Below are 11403 nucleotides of genomic sequence, written 5' to 3'. Positions count from 1 at the left end.
CTAATTTTTAGGAGATCCTAGTCATGTAATTTGTCTTCTACTGTTTGTGCAGTTTTCTTACATTGATAGTGTGGAACTGTGGGTTAATGCGCTGGAATGCAAAGTCGGTTTGAACTGCAAGATTGCTGGTTCAAGCTCACCAGCTGCTCCTTGGAAACCCTAGACAGGATCACTGTGGATCGGAACCGACTCGACAGTACTTCACAACAACACAAACAAAGTTATGTTGATAGTGTATTTGTATGAATCCATAGTTCTATTTTTTCTTGCATGGTCTTCATAATTCTAGGTTATACATTCAGGTGTGATCCACTTTAGTTTGTTTTTGTATTTGGTGTGAGATATGGGTCCTGTTTCATTTTTTGACAATAGATACCCAGGTTTGCCATCATTATTTGTTAAAGAGACTATCTTTCCCCCATTCTAGTACTTTGCCAAAGATCCATAGTACATAGATGGATGGATTTTCTTCTGGGTACTCAATTCATTGTGTCTGCCCTTGTATCAGTATCTTAATCCGTTGAAAGTACAGAGAGATTATTCTGTTGAATTTCTTACCAGGTCATTTCAATGCCATTTCTTTTTCGGGAAGTTTTCTGATTGTACTTTGGTCACCTGTTTGAACCACTCTGTTTTGTTTGTTCACTTGAACTGAGGTTGTCTGTTGTCTTTGTGGTGCGGTTTATGTTCACGTATTTTGCCCAGGGTTTTGCGTTTTTTTGATATATCTGAGCAAGTGGCACAGGTGTACTACTCTACTCATCCTTCGGTGCTCAGCACCCATCTTTTGGTGGGTGTGGTAGAGGGATAGAAGTATTGTACAATCATCTCCTGTTCACTGTTCATGTAGAGCAGTTGAGGGCAGATTGGCTGATGCTGACCAGGTGGTAGAGGAGCAGGTGATGGTTCGTGTCCAATGGGTGGAGCTACAAGAAATACATATAGTTGTGCCATATGGGCATTCAGATATATTATTTTGTGAAGTGTTCTGTTCAATTTCTCACCTAGAAAAAAATATTTTTGTTGTGATTAATTTGTAAGTGATCTTAAATATTTTAGATACGGCTTGTAGTCATTTAAAAATAATAATTTCTCCTGTTCTGTGTCTTGCCGTTTTGTTTACCAGATCAGTCTTAGTGTCGTCAAATCAGTGTTACATTTATCCCTTTGAAATAAAATGAGACCATTGCTTTATGAAGATAAGGACCACTTGTCCCTTTGAAATAAAATGAAAGCAGATGATGAATTCATAGCAAAATGGGAACATTTACATCTGTTTTTGGAAGGTTCACCTGATCTTGGGATTAAGCAGCTAGAGTGGAGTTTTACAGTGAACTAAGGCATGTTGTGCTAGGCCTGAACAAGAAGAAGAAGGCCATGTCAAAAAGATAAACAGTTTATAAATCTATCTTTTACTATTCCCAAGCAACAGATGCTATCTTTTCCTTACCAGTCCCCTTAAGAAACGTCATTTCATATCTACACTTTTCCTTTTCTTTTTTTTAATCAGTTTTAAAACCTAGAGTAGTGTTGCCCATTCCAGGTATGTGGACTAATTCTAAATCTGAAACTTGAAAGTACAAATGGCATGTTATTGTTGTTATGTGCGGTGGAGTCGGTTCCAACTCATAATGACCCTGCACAGGGTTTCTGAGGTTGCAAATCTTTACAGGAGCAGAAAGCCTCATCTTCCCCCTACAGAATGGCTGGTAGTTTCGAACTGCCAACCTTGAGGTTAGCAGCCCAATTTGTAACCACTTCTCTATCAGAGTTCCTTACAGATGGCATAATGACTTGATTTTTATTGCATCACAAGAGTGATAGTTAGGAGATTCTAGAAGCTTAAGGTGCTTGATCCTTAGGTTGGTAAATAACAGGCCTGTGGGCTAACTCCATCACTTTGCTTCTGCAACTTGAAGTCTTCTCAGAACACAGACACTCCTGCTTACTTATTTTCATGCTATACTGATAGACTTCAGTGGTTGTGACAGAGACTACCAGACCCACAAAGTCTAAAAATGCTTACTTTCTGACTATTTTACAGAAAATATTTGTTGACCCAAAGTTAGGTGCCATCAATTGTTTCCAACTTAGAGTGAAACTGTGCACACAGAAGGATACACTGCCCTGTCCTGCACCATCCTCACAATTGTTATGTTTAATCCTGTTGTTGTTGCCACTGTTGCCATTCCTTTTCATTGGGGCCTTCTTCATTTTCGCTGGTCTTCTACTTTACCAAGCATAGTGTTCTTCTCTAGGGACTGGTCCTTCCTGACATGTCCAAAGAACTAGAGACGAAGTCTTGCCATCCTTGCTTCTAAGGAGCACTCTGGCTGTCCTTCCAATACAGATTTTGTTTGTTTCTTCTGACAATCCATAGTAATTCCAATATTCTTTTTTGGTGGTGGTGTTTATTGTTTTATTGTTGACTCTTCCTACCCAGGAACATGGTACCTTCTTCCATCTTTGTAAGTCTCTTTGGGTTTCTTGTAGTAGTGTTTTTAGTTTTCTTTGTATAGGTCCTTAGTTTCTCTGGTTACATTTATACCTAGATATTTCATCCTTTGGGTGGCTATTGTAAATGGTATTGCTTTCCTAATGTCCTTTTCGACGCTGTCGTTTCTGGTATAGAGGAATCCAACTGATTTTTGTATGTTGATCTTATATTTTGCCACTTGCTGAATGTTCCAGTCAGGTCTAGTAGCTTTTTTACTGAATCAGATTCAAAAGTACACGATTTCATACTTCCGCTTCAAGTTCCACTAGCTATAAGCCTTCAAACTTTTAAAGTACTCATACCTATGTGGTTCCGAGTTTTGGAGCTTTGTCCTGGTTCTGCTTTTCCTGGTATTCTGTGGTCTTGCTGATGGTGAGCTTCACTGCACCTCAACCCTAGTCACCATCCAGGCCCGCCTTCACCCCAATATTATATTCCAGCATCATAATTCAGATGCATCAATTCTTCTACTTGCTTCTTTATTCATTGCCCAACTTTTATATTAATATGAGATATTTGAGAATAATCTGATTTGTACCAGTTTCACCTTGGTCCTTTAATTGCTGTTTTTGCCTAACACTTTCAAGAGATTTGTTGGATCAGATTTACCTAATGTAACATGTCTGTTGATTTCTTGAATGCTGCTTCCATGAATGTTGATTGTGGATCCAAGCAAAATATAACCTTTGACAACTTCAATCTCTTCTGTTTATCATGATTGTATTTATTGTTCCAGTTGTGAGGATTTTGTTTTCTTTACATTGAGATGCAACCCATACTGGAGGCTGTGGTCTTTGATTTTTATCAGTGTGTATTTTAAGTCCTCTTCACTTTCAGCAAGTAAGATTGTCTCATCTGCATATCATAGGTTGTTAATGAGTCTTCCTCCAATCCTGAAACCTTCTTTCAATTGATTAGCTACTCATAGCAGATCCCATTCTGGAGGATTCCTACATCTCACTGAGATCCTGGCCCTGTCAATTAACACAAAACTTTAACTGCTGTACTGCCTTTAATAGATCATCATATTCCTACATTAAAATGTTACTAAAATTTTCACTACAATTTTTAAGAAATTTTTAGTTTAAATTTTCTCTTGTTTACCTTCTGAATAAAATTTATTACTTCTGAAGTGTTGTCACTTGTCAAACTCCAAGATGTAAGGGGCACATAGAATCTGTTCTTTTGGTGGAGTTAAGTCAGGAATATACCATAAAGCTCTGCTACAATGTTGTTTAGTTCCAACGAATGCCATGAGTATGTTTAAGAACCTGAACATGCTGATTCTTCTAAAGGTTTAGTGGGCTGACAAAAGCATGCGTAAGAAAAAAAAAATACTACCAAAGTCATGCTCATCTGTTAAAATGATAATTGCCCCTTTCTTAGGCACATTGTGTACTTATGTGTATATTATACATTTTATTACTTGTTAGTCATTGTTTTGTGTAAAATAATTCAGTATTGTACATTTATGTAGTAATAAAACTACCCAATTTTTCCAGCTTTCTTTTTGTCTGGAAAAGCGTTTTTTGCATGCTTTATTTCTATCTTTTTATCTATTTAAAATGCAGCTATTGCTGTATAAGTTTAATTACTAGGCATCTATGACTAAAAGACAATATAGTGGTATGTTGCACCATCCTCAGAGATGTTGTTACACTTGAGTCCATTGCTGCTGCCGTACTGTCAATCCTACTCCTTGGAGCATCTTCCTCTTTTTTGCTGACCCTCTTTCTCCAGCATCCCTCCTGATAACATGTCCAGAGTCCAAAGTATGAAAGACTAAGTCTCGCCATCCTTGCCTCCAATGAGCATTCTGGCTGTACCTCTTCCCAGTACACCTATTTCTTCTTCTGGCAGCCCATGGTACTTTTCATATTCTTCCCCAACACCATAACTCAAATGCACCAATTCTTCTACAGTCTTTCTTACTCACTGTCCACTTACACATGTATAAAAGGCAGTTGAAAATACCATGGCTTGGCTCAGGTGCATGTCTTAGTGCTGAAACTGGTAACTTTGCTCTTGAACACTTTAAACAGGTCTTGTGCAGCACATCTACATAGTGCAATATGTAGTTTGATTTCTTCATTTCTGTTTCCATGAGTATTGATTGTGGATCTAAGCAAAATGAAGTCTTTGACAACTTCAGTCTTTTCTCCATTTATCATGATGTTATTTATTGTTCAAGTGGTAAGAAGTTTTTTGTTTTTTTTTTCCTTTACATTGAGATGCAATCCATACTAAAAGCTATAGTGGTTGATCTTCATCAATAGGTATTTTAAATCCTTTTCCCTTTCAGTAAGCAAGGTTGTATTATTTGCATATTACAGGTTTTTTATGTCTTCAGTCCTGATGCTCTGTTCTTCCTATAATCCATTTTCTCGGATTATTTACTCATTTGAATATGTATGGTGAAAAAATGCAGCCCTGGTGCACACCTTTTCCAATTTGAATAACATAACACCTGTTATGATTGAACAACTGCCTCTTGGGCTATGTAAAGGTTTCTCATGAGCACAATCACGTGTTCTCGAATGCCTATTCTTTACAATGTTTTCCATAGCTTGTCATGGTCCACACAGTTGAAAGCCTTTACATAGTCAGTAAAGCACAAGTAAAAATCTTTCTGGTATTCTCTGCTTTCAACCAAGTCCTATCTGATGTCAGTAGTAATAGCCCTCATTTCATGTCCTCATCTGAATCTGGCTTAAGTTTTAGGAAAAGTTCCCTGTTGATGTGCTATGCAGCTGTTTTTTTACATTATTTTTCCTTGCATGTGATATTAATGATATTGTTTGATGATTTCCACATTCCATTAGGTCCCCTCTCTGGAAAAATGTGGATCTCTACCATTTGTTTGGCCATATATGCGAATTTCCAAATTTCTTGACATAAATGAGTGAGCACCTATAGTGCTGCATCCATTTCTTGAAAGATTTCATTTGTATTCTGGCAATTCCTGGAGCCTTCTTGTGTATACATAGAAATAAGTTAATTCTGTATTCAGTAGGCTTCTAATTATTTCAGCATATTTTGTATATTTAAGTTTTCCATGAATTTTCTGTAATATAAATAATCCCTGTTCTTGGAATACTGAAAATAATATTTGTATGCAATTGAAATCAACGTAAGATATTACTCTTTGTGATATTCAAAGTGATCAGTAAAGTAATATTGTTATGTTATTTTACCACTATATGGAATCCTGGTGTGATGTTATAGGATAAACATTTGACTGCTAACCACAAGGTCTGCAAGTCAAACTCACCAGTTGAGCCTTAGAAACCTTATACAGGGTCACAATGAGTCGGAACTTTCTCAAAGCACTTAACAACAACAACATGAGTCAAAACTGACTTGAGGATGCCTTGTAACAATAGTTATTAATATATTATGATGTCCTGTTTTTGTTTGTTTATCAAGTCTTTCATTTAATCTTTATTGCAAACCGTGTTTGTTGTAGACATGGAAGAGAAATCTGACTTTAGTCCTGCCATCAAGTAGAGATTGCCCCTTCAAAGTGCCTCATACTTATAACCTCAGTAATTCCAGCTACTAAAGTAAAATCTCATAAATCCTTAAAAAGTCACATAGACGAGTCCCAAATGGTTATAGTTTTATATGTTCATATCCTTGCTCTACTTATATTTGTGTTCATTTATTTATTCTCTCTCCCCACCACGGATATGACTACTGTAGAAACTCTAAGAATGGATTTCAGACAGAATGCTGATTTTTAAAATTCCATATTGGAAATCATCTTGTTGTATTGAGTTTATGTTAGGAGAATAAGTTTTTAACTTGTATTTACTTGCCATCAGTATAATGTGTAAACATGCATTGGTTTTATAGAGTTATTTGGTTGCAACTATTGTGGTTCCTAAATTTTTCATGGATCTCTGGTGGTAGAATCACATAGCTAATAATGCTCATGCAATCCTATAATTTAAATATCACCAACATTATTAAAATCCATTCAGTTATTCAAATTTCTTAAATACATTTTGACACTTTTCATCCTAAAACCGAGGAAGCAATCACAATTGGGTTATCTTGCAGTTTTATTTCATAGTTTGAACTATGAAAACTTAAAAATTTCAAAAACTATTAAAACTTAAGCAGCGTTATGAATTGACCACTCACTATTAGTAGTAAGGTGACTTAAAGAGTATAGAATTCATTCATATGATTACTTGATTTTAGAATGTTTTAGGAGGGGAAGAGAGAATGAGACTACTCTATTGCAAAGCTGACTTAAAATCCTTTACTTTAAACACTGGATTATATGTGTTGTTGGAGTCCTGGTATGGTGCTGTAGGATAAGCACTGGACTTGCTAGCACAAGGTTGGTGGTTTGAAATTACTGGCTGTTCCTTGGAAACCGAATGTAGTGTTGCTGTGAGTCAAAACTGACTTTGGCACATACCAAGCAAGCAACCATTCATGTTGATACGTCACCCCACTGTCTAGCATTCCTTTTCAGTTCGCATCATGCTGAATTAATGTATTAGAAATATATTAAAGCATATATTGGAAAAGAAGGCTATTATAAAGTTTTTAAAAATGTAACAGCTGTGAGATTTACTATGTAATGAAGGCAAAATTTTGAGTATTCTAATGGCTTTTTATAAACATCATTTATTTGCTAGGTAAGTTCTCTTCTACGCTCTATGAGACTGGTGGCTGTGATATGTCACTTGTGAATTTTGAACCAGCAGCAAGAAGAACATCCAATGTCTGGTATGTTAAAGCCGTATTAGGGGTGTCTGTATATTTGCATATATTTGCCATGTTTAAAATTTTGAAGACCTGAAATTTCAAAGTCACTTTGAAAACATTTGCTTAAATAACTTATGATGATGCATTTGTTTCCAAATAATTAAAATAGAACTTTTTGCTTTAGAAGAAAGCATTATTTTAAAAATAAAACCTATTTTGCATTAAAAAAAAATATATAGATCAGAATAGCCTATACTTTTTATAGGGGCAATGTTTTCCCACAATCTCAACGTTAGCAATACAAAATGTATTTTTTATTTGTATTATATGTAAATAATATTTACATGTATCTCACTATTTCTGTCTATCTACACACGTACATACTCATACACACATACTGTACACAGTAAAAAAAATTTATGGAAAAGTGAAATTAAAAGATGATGGAATTTCCCACAATTTTTAAAGCCCCTTGTGTCTGTGTGAATATGCGTACACACACACACACACACACACACACACACACACACACACACATATATATTGTTGTTAAGTGCCAAATATATATTGTTGTTAAGTGCCTTTGAGTCGGTTCCAAATCATAAAGACCTTGTATAGGATTTCCAAGGTTTTTAAAATCCTTGCAGGAGCAAAAAGCCTCTTTTCTCCCACATACATACATATGTGTGTGTGTGTATCTTGATTTTTGAAAAGCTTGTCAGAAAAATATTTGCTCATGTAAGTTAAAACTTGTAAGTTCTCTTTTTTTATGAAAAAAAAAAAAAATTATTTCCTAATATTTTGGTCCAGTTGCTAGCATTCAGTTTTCTTTTTGCCAGCTCTGAGAAGGAAGAATTTCTTACAATATGCAGTTAGTATTAGTACACTTAGTTTTTTTTCTCTCCTTATCTTAAGAAGGAATTACTTAAAGATATTGCAGAAGTTATGAGAAAAGCAAATAAGAAGCTAGAAGCTTTGATTATGTAATATAATTTGAACTTTAAGTGGTATTAATATTTTGTTTTCTAAATTTTTAATCTTAGTGGTCATCTTTTGTAGTTGCTGCTTTTTACCCTTTTTTTTTTTAAATGAATTAACTCATTTTTTTCACAAGTGTCATTTGATTCTTATTATGTGGTTGTTGTTACGTACCATTGAGTTGGATCTGACTCATAGTAACCCTGTATAAGGTTTCCAAGGAGCCACTGGTAGGTTTGAATCACCCACCTTGTGGTGTAAAGTCCAGAACTTACCCTACAGTGCCATACTGGGATTCCCTAGTTTATTATAGTGTAGTTTATGTTTATTGTGAATTCGATGGTTCCAGGCTAATCTTAATTGCTGTCTATGGATAATCTCATTTAAATACTTTTCATAAGAACTTTGTGATATGGGTACATTGTTTTGATGTTACTGATGAGAAAACTGAGGTATAAAGAGGTGTTAGGTAACTTGCCTACGAATCTCATTCAGTCAAAGAAGAGATTTGAATATAGACACTCTGTCCTACTGGCTGTTGCTCTTAATTGCGGTTCTAGGGAATGACATTTTGCATTTTGACATTTACATGGAAAAATTAAGTGAGTGTAAATAACATCTAATTGTAAAAGAATTTAACATAAAGAATTTGTCTTCCTACTATTTGACAAACTATTTATTCCTAAAATCTTCTTCAATTCATTTTAGTGACACGGATTCTCACGTATCCAGTTCTACCTCAGTTCGATTTTATCCGCATGATGTGGTAGGTTTTCCTTTATTTTTGTAAAATGATACATAGTCAGCCTTGTTGTTGTTATTGTTGTTGTTAATTGCCGTGGAGTCGGTTCCGACTCATAGCGACCCTGCACAGGGTTTCCGAGGCTGTAAATCTTTACGGGAGCAGAACGCCTCATCTTTCTCCTGCGGAACCGCTGGTAGTTTCAAACTGCTGACCTTGCGGTTCACAGCTCGATTCGTAACCACTACGCTACTGGAGCTCCTTAGTAACTATTAAAAATATCATAAAAGTGGATCATTTTATAAGATAACAATTTTATTGAAAACTGTGGCAAAATCATCCCTTCTGGTAAGTCCTTTGTTAAGAAAGAAACATACATAAAATACCATGAGGTTCAGTTAGTTGCATTAATGAATCTTAATTACATTCTTTAGGGATATGTAGTGGTTCATTTACTCAATAACTTCATGATCTGTGTTTCCCATTTTTCATTGTGCCAAAAGGATGAATTGTTGGTAATTTTCTGAAGTTGATGAGATGTTTTCAGGGTTTTAAGATTACAGATCTGTGTTGGCATGGAGGATTGATTTTCAACCAGTAGGCAGTGAAATCTGGAGACATTTTTGGTTGTCGCGCTGGAGGAATGCTATTGGTATCCAGTGAGTGGTGGTGGTGTTAGGTGCTGTCAAGTCAATTCCAACTCATAGTGACCTTATATACAGCAGAATGAAACACCGCCTGGTCCTGCGCCATCCTCACAATCGTTGTTACGCTTCAGCAAATTGCTGTGGCCAGTGTGCCAATCATTCTCATTGGGATCTTCCTCTTTTTCACTGACCTTCCACTTTACCAAGCATTATGTCCTTCTCCTGGATCTGGTCCCTACTAATACTATGTCCAAAGTATGAGAGACAAAGTCTGGCCATCTGTCTTCCAAGGAGCATTCTTGTTATACTTCTTCCGACACAGATTTGTTTGTTCCATGGTACTTTTAATATTCTTCTTTAATACCATAACTCAAATGCATCAGTTCTTCTATGGTCTTCCTTATTTTTACATGCATATGAGGCTATTGAAAATACCATGGCTTGGGTCAGGAACACATTCTACAATACTCAGAACAGCCACCCACAAAAATTTTCTGAACCAGTAGTGCCAAGGTTAAGAAACCCTGGCAGAGAGGATAAGAAAGCATGTATCACCAAGAATTGTTAGTGCTTAGAGAACGAAATTAGGATTTTATATATAGGAAGCAAAATTCATGACTACATCCTAATAAGTATATATATTCCTGGAAACTCCATTGGCAATAAAAAATGGGAAGATGATTGTTTTATTGCTTTGTAATATTGTCAAGTCAGTTCCAACTCACGGTGACCCTGTAAAGGGTTTCCAAGAAGCAACTGGTGGGCTTGAACGACAGACCTTGTGTTTATCACTCCAAGGCTTATCCTGCAGTACCACACCAGAACTCTCAAGTAGTACTATGAAATACCCTTGAATAGCAAATGGTGTCTAATGCTGAGTAGTTAAACAGCAGTCTTTTGATACTTTAAGAGAAAAGAAGAAACTGGTGAATGAATGCATTCAATTTGAAAGAAATGAAGTGTAGTCATTTTCTGTATAGCCATAGATGAGCAACTTCCCAAAACAAAACAATAAAAAAGGGATGGAGAATATGAAAACAATTGTAACGGTGATAAGAGACTGTAGGAAGATTTGAGAGTCGTAGACATTGACTCCAACACAGAGCATGTCAGATTGGACAATGATAATGTGATACACAGCTTAATGAGAAAAGAACAAAATGTAACAGGGAGAAGAGAAGCAACTAATAATTAACAGTTACAAAGTTCATAAACTCTGAAGACTGTGAAGTCTTTCCTAATAAAACTTTAATAAAAAGTCAGTTGACTGTTGTGTTTTAGTGTTAACTTCTGTAATTTCTGATGATCATAAAATATACCATCAATGCTGACTTTCTTTTAGCTCTCTCTTCCACAGATTCGACTGAATAGATTATTGACCATCGACACAGATTTGTTGGAGCAACAGGGCATTGATCTAAGCCCTGACTTGGCAGCTACTTATGGTCCAACAGAAGAAGCTGCCCAAAAGGTTAAACATTATTACCGTTTTTGGATCCTACCCCAACTATGGATTGGCATTAACTTCGACAGACTGACACTTTTGGCCCTGTTTGATAGGTGAGAATACAATATGATATTAAAGATATGTAAAGATTTTACTTTTAAGTTGAAATATCCTTAACTACCCATTGAGATTTTTACCTGGGATTGCCATGTTAGAAAGTGTTTATCTCTTAAGATAAAATGGGTGGAAAAAGGACTTCAAACATTGACATTCTTAAATCCATTAAAAAGTTTTCTGGAGCACATTTATTCTGTCTTTACAAAGAAATGCTTTTTTACTGTCAGTAAGCATCATACAACTGTATTTGTTG

The 11403-nt window shown here is 35.7% G+C and overlaps 1 protein-coding gene across 1 annotated transcript in view; it reads left to right on the top strand.

Moving 5' to 3' along the window:
* The window catches only part of PCNX (pecanex homolog (Drosophila)), a 324383-nt gene that overhangs the window by 150055 nt on the left and 162925 nt on the right, over nt 1-11403 (top strand). Inside the window, exons 9-11 of the mRNA XM_006865614.1 lie at nt 7150-7240; nt 8906-8963; nt 10929-11146. Of these exons, the coding sequence (XP_006865676.1) occupies nt 7150-7240; nt 8906-8963; nt 10929-11146 (367 nt within the window). The remainder of the gene's footprint in view (nt 1-7149; nt 7241-8905; nt 8964-10928; nt 11147-11403) is intronic.

The sequence above is a fragment of the Chrysochloris asiatica genome, unplaced genomic scaffold (assembly GCF_000296735.1).
Source record: "Chrysochloris asiatica unplaced genomic scaffold, ChrAsi1.0 scaffold00079, whole genome shotgun sequence".
Taxonomy (NCBI): Eukaryota; Metazoa; Chordata; class Mammalia; order Afrosoricida; family Chrysochloridae; genus Chrysochloris; species Chrysochloris asiatica.
Note: the sequence above shows the minus strand (reverse complement) of the source record. Positions and strands in the feature narration are given on the sequence as shown.